Below are 26,154 nucleotides of genomic sequence, written 5' to 3' on the forward strand. Positions count from 1 at the left end.
TAGTTTTGGTATTCATTTTATTTTCTATAAAATATTTGATTTTTGTGATGTACTGTGAATGCGCTGGTTGCATTTTATTTGTATTTTTCTAATGCTCAATATAATATACATTCCGTCCATTTATCTGTTTGTAATTGAGATTGTAAATCAATTTATATAATATATTTGTATCAGTTTGTAATTATGAGTGATTCTGTCCAACAATGTCTGCAATATTTTTTCTGCATTCTGAAGTGCAACTCTATTTTGTCCTTTTTTACTTTTTATATCTATGTGTTACTTATATAATATATAATGACTTTTATTTAATTAGTGATTTTTTTAAATGCCCTTATCCGTCTGTTGCTGTTAAATAATTTTTGTTTTTTATTTTTAGCTCAATAGAAGCTATAATTTTGATGAAACTTAGTATGTTTTGGAGATCTGAACCAAGTTGGAAGTTGATGATTTGAAGGTTAAAGAGTTTTGAGTTACCAATTTTGTCTTGATTTAGTAAGAACTCAAACTGAAGCGGTTAGAATTCTATTCAATTTAGATGAAACTTTATCAAAATGAGATCTGTTACAGCTTGATAATATTTTGTGGTATGTATTTTGTATTATTGCTCTTAGATTTTGTCTGACAATGTCATCATTTCAATGTGGTATATTTTTTGGAATCTTTGTCAAGGCATTTAATTTCCTTTTGATCTTGTTTGTAAACATATTTAGCAACTGACCTAGACTTCTGCTCCTAATGAGATATTAGAAGACAGGAAAGCCATGTAGTGTACAATGAGAGAAATTTGCAAAAACAGCTGCATCAGACTACTCTTTTCAATTTGCTGTCCATAGATCCTTAACCCACACAACACGTGACATATTGAAATTATTTATATAGAACACCATAATTGAGAGCAAACTGGAAATGACGGCCAAGGTTAAATTAGGGAGGTTAATAAAGTACCCGAACCTTCAGGTATCACATAATTCTAAAACAAGGATGCCATGCATAATGTACTTTTTATTGTATCTTCTGATATTAGTTTATTACGATTTTAAAAATCATTCATTTCTTTATATTTCGAAGATTGAGATCAGTTTATACATTAATAGACAAATAATTACAGATAAAAAAACACAACCAATATCCCCATAGGTTTGTGCTATAGATGATATTTATATCATGTAGTTAGGGGCAATGTTGAAGTTCATATCTTGTATAATGGTCTAGAGTAACGTTGGATTCGCTGCAACTACCAAATATCCTTGGAATTAATCCCGCAGCTTCTTTCCAAGATAAGATCCATTTCAATTCACAATCACAAGCGATGTTATTGTCGTACAGTATAACTTCACGGAGTTTGGGAGCAGACTGAATACCCCTTGGAACGTCTACTAGTCCACATCTGTCCATATAAATTGTCTCCGTAGATTCCAGTAATTCAAAAGCCTGTCTAGATATCGTACCCAGAAAGTTTCCCGTAAGATTTACAGTCCTGAGCTGTGTTAAGCTTGGAAATACCTGATCAGTTAAACTTCTAATTGTGTTGTGGGAAAGGTCGACAAATTCCAAACTTTTAGCTCTACCCAATGAACCGCCTGGTACGTTCCTCAGGGAGCAGCCCCTGAAAGAAATTCGAGCCAGTTTGTCACATCTTTCAAATGCTGAAGACTTAACATTAACTATTGGGTTATTGTCCAGCTTTATTTCCTGAACACTTTCCAACTGACTGAAGGCAAAATTATCCAGAAGTTGGAGACGATTGTTGGACATGTCAAGCTTATTGATGGACTTCTGATTAACGAAGGTTGCTATCGGGACGTTGATGAGACTACAGTTGCTAATATCGAGTTCTTGTATGGTCTCATTCATTCCAGCCAGTAAACCATCAGCAATAGTAACTATGTTATTGTTTCCCATGGACAACTTCGTTATACTTGTTAGGTCTTTAATTCCAGAAGGGGAAGCAGTCAAACCAGTATTGGATATATCGAGAACATTTAAAGATGCGACGAGATCAGCACCGAAAGATGAATCAGGAATAGATATCAAAGGATTTCCAGCTAAATTCAGCTCTTTGAGAACTTTCAGATCGTTTACAGCAGCTGGAAAGGTTGTTAAAGAACATTGTTCCAAATTAAGATATTCCAGAGTTGATGCCATTGCGCCAAAAGCACCATTTGGTATTTGTCCAAAGTGGTTGAAAGATATATCCAACTGCGTTAAAAATTTCATGTGCTGCATTCCTTGTGGCCATTGTGTCATTTGCGTATCTTGTAAATTGAGGACCTGTAAACTGTTTCCTATTCCTTGGAATACTTCATCTGGTATTGACGTAATTTGATTAAATCCAATATCTAGTCTATCTAGTTGTTGCAGATTTCCCATCGACTTTGGTAGACTCTTCAAAGTGGTATGAGATACCAACAACCGTTTCAGATAATGTTCCAGACCACCAAAACCACCTTCTTCAACAGTCGAAATGGGGTTATTTGTTATTTCCAACACGGAAATTTTCAGTCCCTTGAATGCATCTTGTTGAATTTGAGAGATGTTATTATGAGAAATGTCAAATACAGTGTATAGATTATCGGAAGCTGTTATTGGTGGTACTTGAGTCAGCTGAAGTCGGTTACAGTGTATGATGGCACCACAATAACATGGATGTTGCACTGGACATGCCTGAACAGCTGCTGCAAGGATCAGTACAAGGACTGATAATGGTGTACAACGGCTCATGACCAATGTCTGAAAGACAGAAATCCAGGCTTCAACCACAACGACCTCATCCAATGCACATCTGGGTAGTCAGATGAACTCATTGTCCATTAATCTTGCATAAATTTCTATTTGACTATTCAATCTAATACTTTACAAGGACACAAACTGCATTTACCTTTAATTTTACTTCTATTTTAATTCCTCTTATGAAATAGCCATTAACATAACCTACCTGTTCCTTGATACAAGTTATTCACGCTGGTGTTTTGACATGCATATTATGTCTTAAATAGATAAGATAAGGCTAAAACCTGTCAGTTCCCACCAAAACAATCTTGGTGTGGACTGGTACCCTTTATGTCATCCAGTACTCTCCGAAGATACTCATAAAAAAGAACGGAATTTGAACTATACGACCCAACTTACGGTCACAGACAGTAGCACAGTTTGTTGAGATATATAATTGTTAACTTCAAGGATGAAAGCCTAAATCAATTAGATCCATTTGAATATGTTAAACTTAAAATATATTAAAATATGTCAAGGATCTGTCTAGTAAAGACATCCGGTGTTGCGTACAAAACCAACAAAAATATATTAGACACCTACAAGGAATGAAAGCACAGGAAGTGAGTCATTCCTAGTACGGGCAATAACATGGTATATATTCTGCTCTTAAATATTGGTAACTGAAACGTTTTATTTTTATTTATTGTTAAACCTACGACTGTCTACATTTGAAGTCCTACTATGTACTTTAGGTTGTCTGTTTATAGTTTTGATTGTTCTCTTATTATTTTGTTTAAAAAAACCTGAATATTTATTTTAAGGCAAATTTAAAAAAGTAATTACTTTCGTTTCAATACAATCCGAAGGTGTTGTCTAGGATAGAAAAGTGGCCAACTCCCACTTCTAATAAGATAATCTTCATAGGGCATAGATCATTTAAGAAATGCCATCTTTAAGCTATCGAATAAAATGAAAAATTGGCATCCTAAACTACTGTATTGCATTGACCTCTGAAAAGACACAGAATATCTTTCTATGATAAAAGACTTCATCGAACTCTTTTGTATCATCACAGAAGACTACTGTATCATCACAGAAGACCAGTGTATCATCACTGAAGAATATTGTATCAGTCTACCATATCATCATCGAAGATCACTGTGTCACCACAGAAGAGTTCTGTATCATTACTGAAGAATATTGTATCATCACAAGAATCTAATCCAAAAAACCAAAATACTCCTTCCCTAGGGTCCAAATGACCATCGACACCATTCATCTTCCCTTCAGGCTGGACAATGTGGCCATATAGAAAAAGGTTTGTATGTGACAAATTTTACCCAAGGGTGCTATGAATTGTACTATAGGTGGGCGTATACTATGGACTGTAGTAATTTAGTTAGTCATAGTCATAGTATTATTTCAAAAGTTTAATCCGCTAATCTCCTGTTCCACAAACAGGATCAGTCAAGCTATCAATGACTGTTAAGAGATTAAATTCATGTCCCATTACTGGAACTATGTAGAGCAAAATATTTGTTTCAACCAAGTCAATTAGGTTGAGAATCCATTTTCATATATTTTGACTCAGTCGAGAGAGTTCATCGTAAAAAAAATTAATTCCTAACATATTATGAAATCACTTTCAACTTTCCCTAATGCTATTCTGTCAGCATCTGCGAAAGATGACAAAATATTGCAGCTGTCACCAAATTGTCTTTTTTCACGAGTCTTATCGTTGACTTTGGTAGTCTAAATTTGCGACCATCAAGTTGATCACAGTTACTGAAGTCGGTCAATCAGCGTCGGATCCAATCGCCAATTGACTCCTACTTCACAATACCACCTAAGTATTATTGAATTTCTGGAAACCATCAATAAATCATTTACATAAAAAAAAAACACAGTTATTCCACTGCTCCAATTTAGTGGATACGTCAAACTTACTAATCATTGTGTTATACGTCCATCATAGATATATATTATTTATATTACAAGAACTTGTAAAATAGGAATTTATTCAAATGCACGTGGGAGCTGTCACAACGTCATTTCACTTACAATATTAAAATACCCTTATCTGATTAATGTACTTTTAGGATCGGCAAGTCAGTCGCCGTATCCTATTTCTAGTAGCTTAATGAACGCCAATAGGAGAACAAACAAAACAATAGGCTAAATCAATGAAAATGATTTATATTCAATTCCAAAATATCAACACCCGCAAGATAAAATGTTTTATGTTTTTCATTGTATATAGTCTCTGATTAAGTTTGATCTTGTTGGTAAAATAAATGGTCGCTTTGAGCATGGCGATTAATCACTATCAATATTTCCACGAACTTATCAATAAACAAAAATATAAATGTAATGGGAGTATCAGAGGGTTATTATGACGTATATAAGCGATAATATCATTAGCGACAGGTAAATTTATCATTATCCACGTATTAAGAGGAAATTATGAGAATGTAATAAACACACCGTCTCTCATATAATATTTCTTTCAGATGTAGGAGTTTCTAAGCCTGAAATAATTGTCCATTAAAGGTGTTATAATCATTGCTCTGTATTAATTCACCATTAGCTGATTTTTAAAATGATCTGGGTGGGGGGGATGGGGTTAACCCTAACCATGCATTATCGTGTTCAAATTTAAGACATTTAGTAAATTTCTCGTCAAATGTAGATTACCAATATAACGGTATATAGTCATTGGTAGTGACACGCAATGATGTAAATAATAGTTTGCATTATTAAACATATTTTTTTCAGAAAAGTGTTATGAATAAAGGAAATTTGCAAGGCCGTAGCTCAAAAAAGTTCAAAAGTGAGGCATTTTGTGAAAAAAACGTTTCAAAAGTGAGGCATTTGCCTCCATTGAGCTATGACCTTAAATGTTTAACATCCGTTTGACCAATCGTACCTTGGTCTCAGAATTATATACTTGACCCAAATCAATCCCCGAAAATGTCCCTGTATCAAGAGTAAAGTCTGATAGCGATAATGTCTATGGACTTACACTTCGTTAACTGCGAGATATGAAGAAACATGAGAAATATTTGATAATAAAAGGACACCTGAATGTGAAAGGACACGTTTAATGATACTAAGATTAAAATAAACAATATTAAAATCCGGAAAGTCCGGATAATGGAAATTTGTATATGATATGATTAATAAACATATTCATAATTACATCCTTTAATTCTTGTTAATGTTACAGAAATAACCATTAATACATTATCAAGTGTCAAGCAAATCATCTCGTTTACACTAACATTTAGCCCGATTAGTTTACAGAACGTAAATACAACTCTGTTTCTGTCTGAATGTCAGGTGAATGACCATGTAAATTGTCGAAATGTTGCGTGTCTATCCCTTAATGTCGATTAAAGATGATTGTTTAGATATTGGGGTTATTTATATTACCTAGCACGTTTTAAGCAGGTTTTCGTGTTTTCTTTTAAGCACCTCTGTATATTCATCTTCAGCCCTTCAAACAGACTCTAGACACATCTATGGGTTAATTGCGTCGCAAATGTCTAAGTCCAAAATCAGATCTCATCACGATTCGGCGAATATTCCTTAAAAGCGGCATCTGTGTTTAAACTATAATCCTGATGCAAGTTACGGCTTGTCAATGTGTGCTTCGTTTGCTTAGTGATCAGAGAGAAAAAGATTTTGTTGGGCCAGACAGTATACCAGACATGTAAGGCACTCGTTGATACCCGTTTTGATATATTATTTCGTTTCATTAAACAATTAATTACCAAAATGAGGAAAAATTCGCTCTCCTCCATTCGAGGTAATTTTAGCTTAGCCTAAATGGCGCCACAGCAAAAGGTCTTCAACTTAAGTATATATATTTTTTTTCATTTTATGATAATTTACAACCAATGGATAGCTTTCAGTTCGATACTTTGACAGGCTAATTACCAAATGACAGCTACTCCATTGCCTAGACAGAATTTACGCTCAAAATCGATGAAAACTTGGCTCCATGAAGCATAACAAGCCGCTGGGCGCTGCAGTTCCCGTTCCTAAAAATTTCATTAGTAAAATAATGGCGCAAATCGCTGAATTACAAGAGTACATAGACGCTAAGTTATCAAACCTGGAACTGGTATAGCCGGGCTCGATGTTGAAACTAGTCCTACATAGCAGTTTAACTATAGCCTACACCCAAGCCCACGTCAGCAACTATGCTGATAGGGAAGATAGGCCTACCAAAGTTACATTAAAAATTCCAGAAGCCAAATGTGGTCATGCTGATAGTCAAAGGTTCCTGATAGGCCTAATGATGAGTTGTTGTTTTTTTTTTCAGAAATAATGCAGGCCTACACAAGATGTAATTCCAGGTCAGAAAAGACAAAAATATGGCTTTGACTTCGAATGTCAGGAGAACGTAAGTCAATTCTGTTTTATGGCCTCGGGCCTTTCTTTACCAGTGAAATAGCTCATATTGTCCGAAGAGTGTGAAGCTTTTCTAGATCGACAACAAGAAAGGCCAAAATTTGCAATTGCTGACGTGTGACGGAGACCTTACTCAAAATTTGTTTCTATGTTTACCCTTATACTTGATTGAACACGTGTTTTTGCAAGTTTCGACAGCGTAGGGAGCATGGTCGATGATAGCCAAGCGTTCGTAAATAAATTGTCAGCATTAGAAATCATTCGATAAACTCCAGAAGACTTGAGGAACAAAGATTCGTTTTATTCGTAGCCGACTCGGCTACCGAGCGTTGCCGAATGATAACTTATACAAAGTAGTGCAGGACAGAAAACACAAATTATGACCTTAAAAAGGATATCTTACGTGTCCCAAAATACATACTTGAACCCCAAAAAAATCAAATGCTCGGGCTTCGAGTTTAATAAGCACAAATCCTTTCCCGATTTTTTATCAGAATTTGTGTAACCCAAAAGGTTGCCCAAAGACTAGTGACTTCACTTTCTTTGTTCGCAAGGTTCAATTTAGATTGAAATATACGATTAGATATTTATCACACAAATTTCAGTTTTGGCTAATCAATTTCAATTTTGATTAGCTTTTGATAAAAAAAAATCTAAAGCAATTGAAAGTGTTCTGGCTCTAGACTCCGCAGGTCGAGTTGAATCTCAAATTGCTACTCGATACCGCTTAAATTGAACCGTGTTTATAATGGAGATTAGGTCAAAAACAGGCTGAATTGAGTTTCTGAAACACGTGTCATCAGCATGTGAATTATCAGACGGCAGCGATAGAAATTGCGGACAGACAGACCTAACTTATCCGGGTATTGCTTGCTAGGACTATTCTGATTGGCCGAGAATTTAAATCGCCAAGATGCTTATAGCAGCTGCTTCCGTCACTAGCATCCTAATCGCATACGAATTGCATTGAAAATTATTGAAGATATAATATCTATATGACTAATTTGACTGTTTGTGATATTATCACTAATAATGATTTGATAATACTAATTTGCTTATCAATAAATTTGTTACTAATTAGCAACTTTATTGTCATTTTTAGCAATTATACTACCTTGCTAAAAGCTAATCAAAAGACTGTTTGAACAATCGATACTATTCTACAGTAGATCTATACTCCCACTACTTTTATTTGCAGTCATAATATATAACAATCTATATACGTTTCCACTCTTTTCACAGACCAAGTGGGAAAATAATTTCACTGGTATGAAAGACAGTCCAAAGAGTTGGATCACGCGGAAATAACGAATTGGAATTTTGCAGTACTTGATCACATTTCAAACTTGACTCCTACGAGTAGATGTTACTAATCATATATGACGCTGCAAGAGTGTGCTCTTAACAATATGTCCATAAAATATCCACGTAGAAATAATACAATTTTTGAGTGTGAGACTTTTCAACCAAGGACGCCCACTTTTGATTACTTTTACGAAAAAAATCACATCAGATGGTAGTTTGTTGGAATACTGCCCATGAAGAAACTATGCGCATGTATTTATATTTAGGGGTAAGTTACTTCAATATTTTTTTTCCACTTCTTTTCTTCAACAAATGCAAATCATAACATCTGAAAATTACTATATTAGGCCTACTACTATAAATTTATCAGAAACTTTGTGAACTTTCTCATAGTTATATAACAGATTTCTGAACAGTTTCCACTGAGAGGTTAGGAACATTTTAGAAAGATAATTACAATCCAATTGACTATCCAACAAACGTTTGTTACATTTTGTTACTTATGATTTTCGAAATATTAAAAGTACGAACGTAATGATGCAAGGTTTCGAAAATCAATTGTTTTTTTACAAAGTTTTAAGAAAATGGAGCTTTTCTATACTTTATTGTGAAAGGGGAAAAGATTGCGAGTGGCAGTTTTCACTCAATTGTACAATGCATAGCGTCAGTCTGATTTAGGTCTACAGTACTTGTGACGTACAAACTTCATTTCATTCATTTATTATTTATCGAAATAAATATAATACAATTGTGAATATTATGCACACCCGTATCCATTTTTAGTTTGGAAAAATTGACGTTAACTCAAATGTTAAACGGGAAAACGCCCAAGGGATCTTGTGCATGAATGCCATCGGTTCATGGGTGTTAAACAAACTAAATAAATACTATTAGCCGCTTGGAATCTCTGAAAATAAAAAGCAATTAACACGAACACAGGGAAAGACAAATAAATATCACTCGAGCTATAACACAAAGTTCATTTTTTTCACAGAGTGATCACAAAGTAATTTACGTTTTCAAGATACATAAAACTTTTGTTAAGAAAAATCAGACACCTGCACCTGATAGACGCCTTAATGTTTTCCAAATTTTAAGAAATCTTGTTAGATAAGATCGGTTTGACTGGAAGCCTGTATTTTTTTAAATCTTCTTCAAGGCTACAGAATTTGATATTTTGTGAAAAGGAAAGATACTAGGTCCCTTTCCTTTCTATATTGTCTGGAGGCTGCGTTGATAGCTCTCTAGCAAGAAGTGGATTCGAGATTTTGCTGGTTGCTGAATCATTGTGAAAAAAAGCACTAGCAACGACATTAGAAACAATTGTGTTCTGTTGTTATATATTTATCTTATACTTTGTGGAAGTATTTTAGACGTCTAGAATCTAATTTCCGCTGTATCTGTATTATTTATCAGTATATATAGGTTTCCAGATTTTGTATAGTAACATAACGAAATACCTGAAGTGACTTTAAGTTAAATTGTTTTAAAAATTGTTTCTTTTCCTGATGAAGTCAAAACTTTTTTGACGAAACGTGATGTCTAGTTTTATTATTTGATTTAAATTGAAATTGATCTGAATTTCGAAATATTGAATTAAACTAGATAAGACTGTAACGTTATTTACAGAAATATAGTAGTCCTAGTCTTTCTTATTATTCCTTACTGCCTTCCGTATCAGTTTTCAGTCATTTTCAGTTGTGCACGATAAAGATCGCTCTGTATAGTTCGAAATCGTAGGCCAATGTGGTTATGCACATACCTTGCAAGGCGTTCAGAGACGAATGCATTGGAAAGACAGTTCTTACTCTTACCAGCTGGCTTTGTCATTCCATGCCTTCTTGAATGATCAAGTTGGCTTCATCTCGAGACTACACAGTGCCGTTTCGATGAATCATTGAATAAGATGGGGGTGAGATAGTGGATAAGTATTTGTATGTGTGGGGAAGAGGGGAACGTAGGTTTGTGCTATGGGGAATATTCAGAGTTTGCTTTTGTTATGTACACGGTATATAATATATACCAGTATTAAAATATTTCCGAATGCTCCGCATATATAGGTTTCTTAACAGACGTTGTTAGCACCTGAGACGTAACTTCAACGTAACTTCAGACTTCTATTCATTCTGTTTAGCGGGCTTTTTACACGATAGGTAAATGAGCAGTAGCTAATTGTATTGTTTTCTTTCAGCTGTGAATATTATATCAGTAATAAACAGTCCGCTAGACTTGATAAATAAAATAATAATTGATAAAGAGAATAATGTGTATTGAGAAATGTCTTTTAATTGTTGGTCAAAAGAACTACGCGTTATTGTGTCTGCTAATATTTGCCTCGAGCGGTATCAGTGAGGAATAAATAAATAATTTGAAAGGGGGCGAGTGACTTTGATATGTTTTAACTATGGAAAGCGACTGGCTATTGTTTGAATCAAATCTTCAAGTTGCTTCACGCAAATCGTCATAACACTTTCAATACTTTGCACAAAACGGTGGAGATTGAATTTAAAATGCGACAGCTATGTAGAAGCGCCATAGGTGCAGGCATCTAATGGAGAGTCTGGGAGAATTTCTCCAAGAAAGTTTTTGTAAAGTGGAATAACTTTGGTGCAGTCTGACACATATTTGTAGTCAATGACTTATTGAAAGCTTCTTTTTTGTTGAAAATGAAGGGTTAAATTGAAGGTACAGTCTATTCCCTAAAATCAACCAGCCCCACCGCCCTGTATCATAACTGGCACCGCCACTGCGTATAGAAAGTTATGAGTAGCAGAAATTCTTTGACTATTATATATCCATATAACTGTATGAATTTGTCAGTAATGTTTACATTAATTGGATTTAAGAGATGTAAATATTACGTTTATGAACAAGTGTCAGATTCTCTTTATTATCATAGCCTATATCATAATGAACTTAACAAGTACTTCAAACTGTAAAAAACATTAAAAATAACATTTAAAACGACAAAAATCTCATAAATATTTAATTGTTTCCGTGGGAGTTTATTATGATCGCATCGTTTACACCGTCTAGTCCATTATAATATTATTATACCCAAGCAAATTTCATAACGTTATACTCCCACATCTTTCTTTGTGGACGCAAATTTTCGGCATGTTATGATCTATCTGTCCGTTTATTTTCGCTTTCGGTCTCCCACGATTCGTAATTGTCACCAAGAAACGGTCTTTCATTACACGCTTTGATTGGTCAAAATATAACGTTATTAGAACGGAAGTAGAAAACTTGTAAGATTACAGTTGAGGCAATAATATTTGAAAAAAGAAATAAATTTCAATTAGATTGCATTCTTTATGTTAAGGGTGGAAATCAAATATCTAATTTGAATATATTTTGCGACAAATCTTATCTTTGCGTCGTAAAACAAAGCAACATTAAAATGGATGTTATATCTTACAAGAGAAATTGTCCAAAACTTTATCGGTTTTAACTAATAACAAATTGGTTTAAATTCTTCATTTACTTTATAAATGTTTGTTTTATTTCGAAGTAGTTTTGATTTCACTCGGGAAAGATTCCCAATATAGAACAATAGTTTATAATTAGCTTACCATTCTCAACCTTTCCTTAACAAGTAACAAGTGCACTTTTCCATTTTGTCTCTAAATATTTCTGATGAACGCAATTGAACACAATTGCAGACGAAACACACGGATATGCAATGTGAAAAATGATACAGGAGAGCTATAAATATATAGAATGAACGCAATATTTCGCTTTCGAGATATAAACGATAAGTACTCAAGTTTCATGAGCAAAGCAAATTTACGATGTAATGTGAAACACATGCCGTCTTTGAAGTGACAGGCGAATTTGAAATTATTGAAGAATTTTCAGGTTATAATCTCATTGACAAAGAGCTTCAATTTAATTGAAAAATTTAAGAGCAAAGGGAGTTAATTACAGATTATTACAGTATATTCATATTGATGATATCTTCCCTTCAAGCTAGTCTCGTTAATGAATTGGTTGGATTATATGCCAGCGAATACATCCAGTCAGAACCCTCGAGTGAAAGGTGTAAACATTATGGCTTATTATTTACAGACGTTCTGTCTATTGTTTTTTATACGCTCATATGAATTGGGGGTGGGGCGTATATTGTCGTCACCCATGTCCGTCCGTCCACTAGAAGCCACAATTCTTGACCGATTTTGAGGAAACTTTGTAAGATTGTTTGTAATCAATCAAGGATGAACCGAGTTATTGCTCTTGTTCTTGAAATTCTCATAAATTTATATCACCCATGGATGAACCCTATTGAAATTCAGAAAAATATTTAGTATGAATTATTTTGCTTGTTTTTGAAAATGCATTCAATTTCTAGCTCGTCAACAATCTAGATTGCACAATTCTTGACAGATTTTGACAGATATTATTCAATATCGGAGTGTAAAACTGAAGGTTGAATATATCATACTGGTGATTGTTACTGTACTGCCAAATATTTTTATTCAAAGTCAAAGCTGTCAGTGAGCATATATTACCTTGCCTGGAGAGATATCTTGTCCGTAATATTTTAGTTATATACATTGTCACCTTCTGTTTAACGCGGTTGATTGAAAAAATCGACTCTATGTTTTATCATCCATATGAAAACGTATCTTTGTTGTGACTAATGAAGCTTATTAATTTATTATATAAAATGTATATAGGTATACATTATAGATGCTTTACGTAAACTATAGGCGTAACCTTTAAGAATTTAACCTATGGCTTGAGAAAAATTGGTCTATATGGGTTTAAATGAAGCGATAATATAATTAATTGTTGTTAAGATGTTATCATAAGTACATTATTATTTACCTCTTTCACGCGCTTTAACATTCTCCGACACATAGTTGTCTATTAGTAATAAGTAAATCAACTCAAATGTCAAAGGGGTTCAAAAGAGGTTTTCTATAGCCTTAGTATTTGTATCTGGTACACCTTTAAGGTTGGCGTAATTAAAAACAAATGTTACCATATTATGTATATTATTCTGTAAATTAGAATATTTAGAGGAAAGAATTTCACAAATAGTCTTATCCATTTAATGCACTTTTAATTGCCTAATATATTCAAAAAATCTTAAAAATGTTCATCGGCGACAAACCAATGCAATGATAACAAGCGCTGAATCTTATCAGGTACCCATTAAAATTCAAAATTTTAGATGTTGAGATGTGATTAAAGTCGTATCGCTGCTAAAAGAAAAGATATATAGTTATGATAGGCCTTCTATGTCTCGTGCTCGCACCCCAGTGGCTTCGTGGATGGAATTGTCAGGTGGGAGGGGGTTTGACTGGCAATTATTTCCATAGATACATGAAATTTGAAACTTTGGTTGGTTGATAGATGACAAGTTAATGTCCACGGACCACACAATTTGGTATTGTAAAGGCATATACCATTGTAATACTTCTGCAAAGTATAGGAACGAACCACCTCGGTTTACCATCAGGCTTCTTGTGTCTGCTTTCGGTTTTGCTCTGCTCCGAGGAATTTTTTCAACATGACCAATGATAAAACATAAACTTCTTTTGAGTATCGGTATGTGAGGTCTGAATAGGCTAACTGAAATTCACAACTTTTAACTGTTTCCTATATCAACACAACGCCCTTTAACATAGACGTTTTGATGATGATTATCATTTTAATGTAACAATTATCATGTCTATATATAGATAATTATTGTATCACCTTATCTTATATAAAATATAAAGTACGCGGTGAGAGGCATAATAAAGGGGCGTGAAATATTTGAGACAGGAATTTCCAGAAGGTTACAAATTACTGAACCATAGTCCTTGCTTCAAACTTTCCAAATATGTCATTTTATTGCTTAGTTTATATTTTGGAGAGATTGATTTCAATTTCTTTTTTCAAAAAACCTTTTAAAAGTGCCTAATTATCTAAATTGGTTTGTAACAAGGCTTCATCATTTTAATTGTGCAAAGATATTTGCCTGGACCGTTAGATCTTCGTTAAATGGGATTCTTGTTCAACCATACGTATCCACACATTTACGCTTGTATGATTTTTTTATCCAGAAAAGAACAAATATAGATTTTGTGTTTATTTATGTTTATAATAAAAACGGAAAAGAAAAGGAAAAAACAAAGTTAAATGAGTAGAAGACATTTTAAAAGATGTGTTATATGAGCAATAAGGAACATGTTATTATATTGAGTTATGTATTACATTTTTCAGATATTATTGATTATTTTAATGCCTAATGTGATTCGAGCTCAATTATCAAAGAAGGACAAAATGAGGAACAGAATGTTGACAGAATTACTACGTGTTGAAAGGTAAGACAAATACTTTTAATATATCCCTTGATTGATTTGTTTTTATTTATGCACAAAATAAATGATGGAAGACGTCATATTTTAATCTCACTCGTTTCTTACTTAAATAGCCTTCATCCTCAGGGTTAAGTATACATTGAAATAGTCTAGCCTTCTACTTATACAACAATTTCAGATTTTCATGAAAAATTCAAAGAAATTGTACACTCTTGAGCATTGTTATTTTGAAGTGAACGCATATACATAAAGATATATATAGATATAATGGAAAAATTAGAAAATAGAAACATAAATCTGAAATATGAGTCTGATATGTTGTAATTCCAAATGAGAAAAAATTTGATGAAATTTCAACATTGTCATTCAAAGATATCGTTCAAAAATCGTACAGGAAAATATTTCGATTAGTATTCAAATGTCCCGGATCGTTTCAAAAGATTTACCTTACCAACAAAGTCACGATTTTAAGGCGTTAATCACTTTATATCAATGATTGAAATCATTCTAAATCTTGCAAGACAGGTTATAATTAGAATTGTAAAATAAAGTGAATAACCCTCATCTAATCATACTTATGTTTTAAAACGGCGCAGTCCTGATGGATTGCAAGTTTACAAAATCAATGCCAGGAAAAATCAAATTTTAAAAATGATCTTCGTTCAAAAGGCGACTGATTGTCGGATTTTACCAATTCTAAAAAAAATGTCCACAATGCGAATGATGGTAGGTGGTTCTAGACTAAAAGTTTTTGAAATATTGAACGGAACGGCGACATCTGTTTCTATCTTATACAAATTATTATGATGATAAAGTTTTATGTTTCTGGATAGATCATATCTCATAATAGCAAAATCTAACAAACATGCATTATCCATCAAAGACAGTCATATAATGTACGTCAGCACCTTAATTACTACAATGACTATAGTAATTCAGTGTCTTGTTTTTCGTGTGGTAGGAAATGGCATGTCCAATCGTTTCCGTACGTGTACTTGAAATAGTTCGACAGGTCAAAGAGAATTCAGTTCATTAAAGCAGAAATTAGTTCCATGTTAATGATGGGAAAATGACCTTCAATATAACATCGTATCAATGAATGGCTGCTCATTCTCAAAACAAATAGTGGTAATGGAACCTGGCGAAATTCCAGGTATCTTCGATGAGCTCGTGTGAAATTAACATGTCCAACGAGCTAAGAGCTATAGCAGATTGTGGTCCGATAACAGTAATCAACCATTGCTCTCAAATGAAGTAAGAATATCAGAAATCAACTGAAGCCATTTTGGTTGTGTTGATATATCATGGGTCAGTTAATTCATAAATCTTAAAAGTTCAAAAGGGAACTGGATATCCTTTTAACTCTTTGTGTCTGACGTATTACGATGCCATCCGTAAGATCTACTACCCACGAGTGATGCGTAGTGAGGGATTTTATGATATGAGTCCTTCGTATGAAATTTGAGTATCTTTAACACATCTTAACTTAATCTGATTAGGTCGTCCGTCGGATATGCTTTATATTTCTTTGATGAAATCTTTTTGTTTAAAAGTCCCTTGTACTTAACATATCCTGTATCAAAAGGAAGTCAGACACACGTATAGGTATTGTCTTGTGCGTCATAATTTCAAATCAAATGACAATTGGGAGTGTTACATCCTACCTTGTCATTGTAAATGTTAAGTGAACATAGTGCATAAATGGCAACCATAATAATCAGCCCGTCCATCGATTCCCAAACGCAACTAGCATGTCAAGACTGACACGACATCAGAGTAAACATGCCATGTCTACAGAAAATCCACAGACAGGAATTCCTTTAACATCTTATTTCAGATACATGTATGTAATCCTTTAGCGACATTTAGGGGTAGAGATCACATTAAATAACGGACACAATTTTTAGGAGTAGTATACCATAAAATTGTGTCCGTTATTTAATAAGATACATGTATATGATTTTGATAAGGGCAGTCGGTCTTTCATCTTCTCAAAATCAACCGAACTGGGTCCAATTCATCGGGTTCATTGTTTTGTGGAATACATCGATTTGATTGGATTCTACGTTAGAGCCAATAAGAATCATCGACATAAAGACTTAAACATTATGATTTTATGGTTTTACACACTTTTTGTCGAGGGCCTTGATTAGCTGAATTCGCTATCGTACGATCCAATCAAATTGCTGTGATAGTTTCGTGGTACGAAAAAGAGCCTAATGATGGCAGGATATTAGACGTAGTTCGTAATTGTGAAGATGTTGGTCTTGCAGACAATTTAATACTTATTATTTCGTTCCATGTGTTTTTTACACCTTCCATAATTTAAATTCCATATTCTGTCCTGAAAACTGAAACGAAACTACAAGAATAATATGAAGAACGACTGATATCCTGTCTATGTTGAGAGTTTCCGATTATATTTGCATAGTGATCTATAAAGTTTGACTTTTAAAAGCGGTTCTCTCTAAGACAATCTAATCACTTTATTTTCATATACAAATTTTTAACTGACATACGTCTACACAACGTCTCAGAGGAGAATCTAGAAAATGGGTTTAATGTACATGAAGTGTTAAAGATTTAAATACAATTCCCCATGTATATATTAGTAAGCAGGTTACATACGCTGGAAAAGTACATGCGTTGATCAGGAAGCTCGAAGATTTGAAAATCCATACTTTGATTGAAAGGGCTTTTTTCGGGGTCCAATAAATAAAGGTTGTCCTCCTGTCTCATTAGTCGCACATTGTTATCTGAAATATGACCCACAGCCCCTTTCGTCTCATTGGTCTTTTTTTACATTTGAAATGCACATTTCATTTTGTCTTCTTGGTCGAACTTTATTATATGATATATGACCCACAGTCTCTTCGGTCTCATTAGTCGAACCTTGTTATCTGAAATATTGCACACAGTACATTTTGTCTCTTTGCTCGAACCTTGTTATCTGAAATATTGCCCACAGTTCATTTTGTCTCATTGGTCGAACCATGTTATCTGAAATATTGCCCACAGTTCATTTTGTCTCATTAGTCGAACCTTGTTATCTGAAATATTGCCCACACTTCATTTTGTCTCATTGGTCGAACCATGTTATCTGAAATATTGCCCACAGTTCATTTTGTCTCATTGGTCGAACCATGTTATCTGAAATATTGCCAACACTTCATTTTATCTCATTGGTCGAACCATGTTATCTGAAATATTGCCCACACTTCATTTTGTCTCATTGGTCGAACCTTGTAATTTGAAATATTGCCTACACTTCATTTTGTCTCATTGGTCGAACCTCGTTATCTGAAATATTCCCCACAGTTCATTTTGTCTCATTTGTCGAACCTTGTTATCTGAAACATTGCCCACAGTTCATTTTGTCTCATTGGTCGAACCATGTTATCTGAAATATTGCCCACAGTTCATTTTGTCTCATTGGTCGAACTATGTTATATGAAATATTGCCCACAGTTCATTTTGTCTCATTGGTCGAACCATGTTATCTGAAACATTGCCCATCGTTCATTTTGTCTCATAGGTCGAACCATGTTATCTGAAATATTGCCCACAGTTCATTTTGTCTCATTGGTCGAACTTTGTTATCTGAAATATTGCCTACAGATCATTTTTTCTCTTAGGTCGAAGCTTGTTATCTGACATATGGCCTTCAGTATCATTGATAGAACCTGTTTACATGAAATATGACCTTCAGTCTCATTGGTCGAGCATTGTATGAAATATGAGCTACAGTCCCTTTATTGGTCGAACCTATTTACATGAAATATGAAATATAACCCTCGATTTTTGGCTATTAAAATCAGATATCGCAATATGAAATATGACCAACTGATTTTGTAAGTTCAAAAACTGAATCGTGTTGTATTTTAAACGTGAATCGTGAAGTTTTATCATTGACTGACCCTTTAATTTTATTTCCTGAATTTTCTAACATGAAAGTTGACCTACACCCCCACTGATTTCATTAACTACATGCAAATCTTGATTTATTTGATTTTATTTGATTTAGAGTATTCAGGGTTATTTCTGTCATTTGTTATTGATTTATTTGGAAGGAATTAATCATATTGATCTGACCTGGCCTCTGATCCTGTGGACGAATGAGATGTATATAGCAATTGATTTCCAAATTTAAATAGGCAAGACAAACTACGAATATGCAAAGAAGACATTACCTGACTGGGGATAAGGAAAAGCGATGAATACTAGAGTCGATAATTTGTTCTTAAAACAAACTCTTGTATATATGCCTGAGGGGAGTTATATATGTGGAGTGGAAAGTAAGAGCAGATAATGCTTTAACATGAACTGATGACTAAAAGGCTTTGGTGGTAATGATATTAGGTGGATTAAAGTCGTTGAAAAGGATGTGGGTGTTTTGAAGCTGATGACACAAACTTCATTTATATTGAATTGACTTTTACTTGTCTCGGCGATAAATGAAGTTTTACGTCCTACAGCCCCGATATGCAGAAATTCTCAAACTGTTATTTATATTCTGAGAAAATAGTAATTGCCATTGAATGGACTTTAACTCGTTATCTTGCTTGCATTCTTAGTTATTTAAAGGGCATAGTTATGTAAATATTGGCTTAATTTGGGGATTCAAACTGTGAATGTCACTTTCCGAAATGGAAATACAACTTGTAGCTCGTCTTTAATTAAAGAAAGGCATACCCGATGGAAGGGATAGTCTACGGAATCAGTCTGTTATTAATGTAGCACATGGGACCTCGTTTTACTAGACGCTTTTTGTCAGCCCCTCCGACCTGCGTCGCTGACCCATGCCGATATTGAATATTAGACCTTCAGGTTTGCGATCAAGCTACTGAGCCACCGCGGCTCCCAAAAGAAATTCAGACAATGTATAAGTATCTTATTTAGATTATCAAATTTAATTGTTTAGTGTTAAAAAATGTAGTCAATGTAAGTAGAACGGTAACGGATATAGTAATGAGAAATAGAAAGGTGTTTAATAATTAATCTTCATGACTCTATGTCCGTTTTAAATGAATAATTCCAAGCTCTGTTTTAGGGTTAATATTTATAGACGTATATAGAACAGCACAATAAACATGCGTCTTAAACACGCTATGTTGACGTTTATTCTCTTTTAAATAACAATGGGGAACATTTTAAGTGTGGGTGAGAGGTATTTCAGGAAACGTCCAGTCATTATAAGCATTTCTTTTGATTAATAACGTTTACATTTTAAAGAAATGTAAAATGTTAGCACAATTCTTTTAGAACGTTGACATTGACATTGATATATTAGAAAACAAATAGATTTAAACTTAAGGGAAGTTATGTATCGGCTTTCTTCTGATATATATGATTTGGTTTTGTAGATCATAGAAAGAACAGAAATGGGAATCTGACCCTATTCTTGCTCAAATACATGTGCTAAACACCTTCATGATAAGATAACTTACCTAACCAGCTACCGTACATGATAAGGTAACATGTATTTGACAGCATACCTACATAACGAGATATAACCTACATGACCACAGTGGCGCCCTCTAAATGCTCAAAATTCATCTCAGGTCATCTGAAATCCGTTGGCTTCTAGATCTCGACCGCTTTTCGCCTCGGTGAGACACCTAATTTTTGACCCCTCCCCTGCTAGATACGCCTTAGTACGCCCATGTAGGTAACTGCATAACAAGATACCATATATGACTAGGTAACTTACCTCTAAGTAACGTACACGTCACGCACATAATAACGTAACATACATGCATACCAAAAAAGAAAATGAATGGAGTTTTACGTCCTACTTTTCTGTACCTTGTCGGCTAATGAAGACGGGCAACGCCGTGCAGGGTGTCATGATGGAAATTTTGCCAGGACAGCGGCATAAGCCTGCTCTTTTTCGATTTCCAACTGTCCAGGGATCTTTAACGTGCACAGCCTGTAGCACACGGGGCCTCGGTTTATTGTCCCATCCGAACGACTACATGCTTTTTCCATGTCAGCCCCTCTTACCTGCATCACTGACAGGGGGAAACCGGGTTGAAAAATCCGAAGGTATTATTTCGATTTATGCCGGGATTGAAATATACATACCACAATAATGACTAGGAAACATGCATAATAAGGTAACCTCCCAAACCAGATACCATACTTAACAAGGTAGCATACATTACAAGGTTACATATATATTGCGGTTACATGCATGGCCAGGAAACATGCATATCAAGGTTGCATATGTAGGCCCTATCAAGGAACATGCATGGCAAAGTATGCCGATTATTAACTGACGAATAAAATATTCAGATATTGATAGACAGTTACTAACAAATTTTCAGATATTGACAGCAACACCAAGAAGATTCCATACAGTATTTTCTTAAACATGGCAAATGGCATAGTTTGCTGTCTAGCCGCTTAGTCGAGATGCGACTCGCAAACTCTTTAAGAAGAGCAAATTGTGTGAATGTGTCTTTAAAATGGAAAAGGAAATGAAATAAAGAAGACAATTGTGTGATAACTAGACGACTCCAAGTATTTGATATATATAGACTTGAAGCTATTCTTATTGAATCTTTTATTCCACCCACAACCTAAATTACAATTAGAGAAATCAACTAGACATCGAAGCACTATTGATCATTGATCGCCTGCTATATACACATTTAATATAAGAAATTTTCTACCAATTCTTCTGCTTAACACAGTTAACTAACTGTCGGCCGAGTATGTCGCAAGAGATAATAGGGCATTTACGTTAACCCGTAACAAAATATACAAATCATATAAGTTATTTTAAAGGAAAGGTTTGGGTAGAAGAATTCTGTTTTGTGAATACATAGCAGACAAAGATACCATGCCGTTGGCTCTGTTTCAGTAATCCAAACTTAATTGACATGCTATAGTGGTTTCCCAGCTTTGGAGACATATTGCAAAGAATACGTTTATTAGACAACCAAACAATCTCTCCTGCTATGATTATATTGCACTTGGCAATCCCTCCTTCTATGATTATATTGCACTGGGAAAGCCCAACTGCTATGATTAAATTGCAGAAGGCAATCTGTACTGCAATGATTTAAATTGCACAAGTTCTCCTGATATTATTTAACTGCACTAGGTAATCTCTCCTGCTATGATAAAATCTCTCTAGACACTCTCATTCTATGATTAAATTTGTCTAGGCAATATCTTCTATGATAAAATTACACTAGGCACTCTCTCTTGCTATGGGCAATTGCGCTGGGCAATCTCTCCTGCTATGATAAAATCGCACTAGCAAGCCCTCCTGTTATGATTAAATTGCACTAGGCAATCTCTCTTGCTATGATAAAATCGCACTAGGCAAGCCCTCCTGCTATGATTTAATTGCACTGGGCAATGCTATGATTAAATTGCACTGGGCAATCTCTCCTGTTATGATTAATTGCACTAGGCAATTTCTCTTGCTATGCCTAAATTGCACTAGGCAATCTCTCCTATGATTGAATTGCACTAGGCAAGCTCTCTGGTTATGATTACGGTATGAAAGAGTAAAATGTCGATCAGCATATTATCCAATCACAAACTGAAGCTGAAGTTACATTTTTTTAGTGTATTTATACATGAACAATTTGTTTCCATTTGAATAAATTTTCATTATTTCTCTTTTCAGGAAGAAGGAACTGAGGATAGGAGAATGTTGCCCTTCAATAACAGAGAAAATCCATCCGCGTGGTGGTTTATCTAGAAACAATGAATTATTAGAATTGTATAGAGATCACAAGACTATACAGGCTTTTTACCAAACTAAATGTTTACCCGGTGTGGCTAAAAATACATGTCAATTTTTGGACAAAAAATATCAAGCAATTTCGCGGTGTGTTCAAAAGTATACTTATATGTACGCCATAGTACGGGATTTCAATATCTCCCAACCGTATAGGGTAGATTACATTCGAATCAAGACGGGTTGTTCTTGTGAGTTAGTGACAGATCTTGAAGAGTTTTCTTAGTAAAATTTGATTTCTATATTATTAGAAAGAGAACTGTGTATTGTGTAAAAAGTATTCCAACCATATAACTGTGTTTAACGAATCTCTTGCTTTCGTGATATTTTTCCATGTAATACACACACTGACAGAAAACAATTTAATGAGTGGGATTTTAATCATTGCCCATAGATTCCATTCATGATACAAACACAATGTATGGTCTCCAAATGTTAGGCCTATATATTGCCTTTATCTTCTGTATGCGTACGCCACTCCAGGTAGCCTAGGTCTATCTGACTGTGCATTGATATTCCTACAGAATTCAAATATATTCGTATATGGCAGTGGTATGAAATCCTTCATTGTGATAACTCCGCTGGGAATACTGTGAATACATTACATGCAGAACGCATTACTTACAGGTCATTAACCAACAGCTTGGAAATAATGCCCCAAGTGCACTCAGTAGAAAGACAAGATTGGAAGTTATCACGATTATCATGCAAGGGCTTGATAATTAAATAGAAAAGAAATGGTGTTGCGTCATAATCATTGTACTCTCATTGTACAATAAGGCATATTAATATCATGACCCTTGCTCAGCATATTCTTTTTCGTATTTGAAGTGCCCAGCCTGTAGCCATAGCACACGGGGCCTCGATTAGACGCCAGCCCTCCCAACATGCATCTGTTATTCAATTACAAACATTGGTAATAATGAAGACTGTCTAACAGTGTGCAGTTTTTGCTAGTTGTATCACTTTTATGGTTTCCCAGTATCTTAAAATGATTTAAACTTCGTGTAAGCGATTTTGCTAAACGGTTTTGCTATCATATACAGGGAGAAAGTATTAACATCGTGAGTTTCTGTGACACATTGCGTATAACACATGACATTGAAGTTTTTTCTCACCTTCTCCACTAGCGCCATTTTCATGTCGCATCAAGAACAGTTTGATTAATGTGCGATGTCAGCTATTCTAGTTACAACTGTCATAATCACATTTCAAAATGCAAATTTTACGTTCGAGTACCAAGAACTGGTAAGGAAGTTAACAAAAGCCTTGAAACTTAGACTGTCGTCTCTTCCCGCGAGTGTAGAAGAATTATTGGTCTGAATAGTGTTTTGAAAAGTGACCTGTATGGTTGAAATCAAACCGTATCTGATGTAGAGCATATGCTTAGCAGATTATTAGGGTTGATCAAATCGGCATCCCTTTCAGCGAGTCGATATAGCTGATATCGATTATAATGTGATATAGTTGTTAAGTCAGCATTTCTTACATAAGAAGAATCACGATATATGATTTCAACTCTTTTGTTTAAGACTTTTGTCCTTATAGTCTAATTAGAGACTTTCACAATAGGACCATAATTAATTAAGTAAATTAAGCGTCTGAACTTCAAAGAAATTCTATGGTTGTTCATATTCTTTGTGTTGTCATTTAGGTAATTTTTTCTAATGCCAATATTTAATGTTTTTAGATGTATGAATCTAAAAATATTATTGGTGCCGAATAATTACTTAGATATCTGATTGCAAATAATATCTGATTCAGTTTTATCTATTTGTTAGATGTCTAATTCTGAAACTTTTGATATGGTTTCGGAATATCTGAATGGATTATTATCTGATTAAATATTCTCTTGGATGTCTGATTTTTCTTATCTTGGATGTGTGATTTCAAATATCTCATTATCTTACATATCTGATTAGTATTATCTTGAATGTCTGATATAATCATTATCTGATTCTAGATATTTGTTTTATTGTCTTGGATATCTTATTGTAATTTTTTTTTTTAAATGTTTGAGATTATTAGCTTGGATGTCAGGCTTCAGATATTTTATTCTAGGTGTCTGATTTAATGTTATTATCTGATCTAATTATATTCTAAATATCTGATTTGACAATTATCATGGATATCTGGTTTCAATTATTTGATATGAATATTATAGCAGATACTGATTCTATAGATGTCTTAATCAAGGTATCTGATTTTATTATTATCATGGATACCTGATTTTAATATTATCTTGGATATCTGATTTCGAATATCTGATTTGAATATTGCCCTAGATATCATATTTCAAATATAAGATCTAATCATTACCTATCTATCTAATTCTAAATCTGTAATAAGCTATAGGAGACAGCCGGTGAACATCCCACACACCCGGCGTCAGTTTCTTCCGCTTGGTGCTTGTGCTTGGGGTCAATGTCAAATTGATTACACGAGGGGGAGCTGAAAAGTTCATGGCCTCACAGTGATGTTATGGTGCAATATAACCATAAATAGTTTTCAACATAGTTTCCCATTTCTTCCAGCGATGTGGTAGAGCTTGGATACCTGTGGCATAGAAGCCTTCATTCTGATGTCCCAAAAAAGACCTTACCAGCAGATATGACCTCATTATCAGTCCGGTACCGCTTTCCAACCCCAGTGACTTTTAAAGAAAATATTGGGATGGTGCCAAATCAGGAGAATATGGTTTGTGATCAACCAGTTCAAACCACCGATTTGTGAGCCGGAGTATTGTCCCGATGAAACAGGGCCCCTTTTTGCCAGTTTACCTTTCGCAGCTGCATCAGCAAGTTGGCGTACGGTACTATCCCCGTTGATAGTTTGTCCTCTCTGAAGACAATCAATGAACACAATGTCCTTTGCATACCAGAAGACGGAGACCCTCACCTTCTTTGCCGACGTCACAATATTTGCCTTCTTTGAGGGGAGTGTTTCCACCACATCGACTGCTGTTTGGTCTCTGGCTCGGAGAGGTCGGTCCATCACTCATCTTGGCTGAGGAAACGTTCAAGGAAAGTGGCTGAATCTGCTTCAAAAACTGCTGTCTGACATGACCACTCTGGTGTGCTTTCGACCAGGCTGGCGTCAATCTGAGCGAAAAGCTTTGATATGCAAAGTTCTTTGTGCAGAATATTCTCTACTCATTCACGGGAGATGGTTAAGGTATTAAATGTAGTTAAACGTCTGTCATCCATCACCATGTGTTTAAGGCGGTCGTTTTCTTGGATGGTTGCTGTGGATGGACGTCCGGACCTTGGGTCATCTCAAGGCTCTCCACACCCCTCTTGCTATTGCTTTGATATGTATTTTGAAAAGTGACCTGTATAGTTGAAATCAAAGTATATCTGTATTATCTGTTTGGTAGATTATTAGGGTTACCAAAGTCCTCTCTTCGCTGTTACACGACCAAGATCCTGATTAGAAAGCCAATTTGCATCATGATATTGTGAAACTTGCTGACTATTAATAGCTTCTGGTAGATTTTGATTTTTGATTTTTGACGCATCGAGAGTGGGAGATTTATAGACATATTTAAAACATATATTGATGAAAGAATTTGTAGTTTATCAGATGAAACAATAAGCAGAATGAACAATCACACCCTACTTCATTGGTTTATTTACTGTTATAATTAATGTA

At 34.6% G+C, this 26,154-nt stretch overlaps 2 protein-coding genes across 2 annotated transcripts; one reads left to right on the forward strand and one right to left on the reverse strand.

The window, feature by feature from the left end:
- Nucleotides 1-984: 984 nt before the first annotated feature.
- On the reverse strand, nucleotides 985-2,733 carry LOTGIDRAFT_186050 (hypothetical protein). The gene is made up of 2 exons (XM_009049615.1): nucleotides 2,272-2,733; nucleotides 985-1,908 (listed from the first exon to the last, which is right to left on the reverse strand). Exons 1-2 carry the CDS (start codon nucleotides 2,719-2,721, stop codon nucleotides 1,171-1,173), a joined length of 1,188 nt encoding a protein of 395 aa, XP_009047863.1. The 5' UTR covers nucleotides 2,722-2,733; the 3' UTR covers nucleotides 985-1,170.
- Nucleotides 2,734-8,641: 5,908 nt separating this feature from the next.
- On the forward strand, nucleotides 8,642-22,729 carry LOTGIDRAFT_157400 (hypothetical protein; the record flags this gene model as incomplete). The annotated part of the gene is made up of 3 exons (XM_009049616.1): nucleotides 8,642-8,701; nucleotides 14,650-14,750; nucleotides 22,390-22,729. The coding sequence occupies 3 exons, from the start codon at nucleotides 8,642-8,644 to the stop codon at nucleotides 22,727-22,729; spliced, it is 501 nt and encodes a 166-aa protein (XP_009047864.1).
- Nucleotides 22,730-26,154: the final 3,425 nt, after the last annotated feature.

Source organism: Lottia gigantea (genome assembly GCF_000327385.1).
Source record: "Lottia gigantea unplaced genomic scaffold LOTGIsca_14, whole genome shotgun sequence".
Lineage (NCBI taxonomy): Eukaryota > Metazoa > Mollusca > Gastropoda > Lottiidae > Lottia > Lottia gigantea.

Excerpts from the sequence above, each read along its gene's own strand:
- LOTGIDRAFT_186050 (XM_009049615.1), bottom strand. The coding sequence starts at position 2,721 with ATGAGCCGTTGTACACCATTATCAGTCCTTGTACTGATCCTTGCAGCA. Across the intron at positions 1,909-2,271 it reads GAATAGGAAACAGTTTACAG|TTGTCCATGGGAAACAATAA; the intron begins GTCCTCAATTTA and ends AGTATAACGAAG.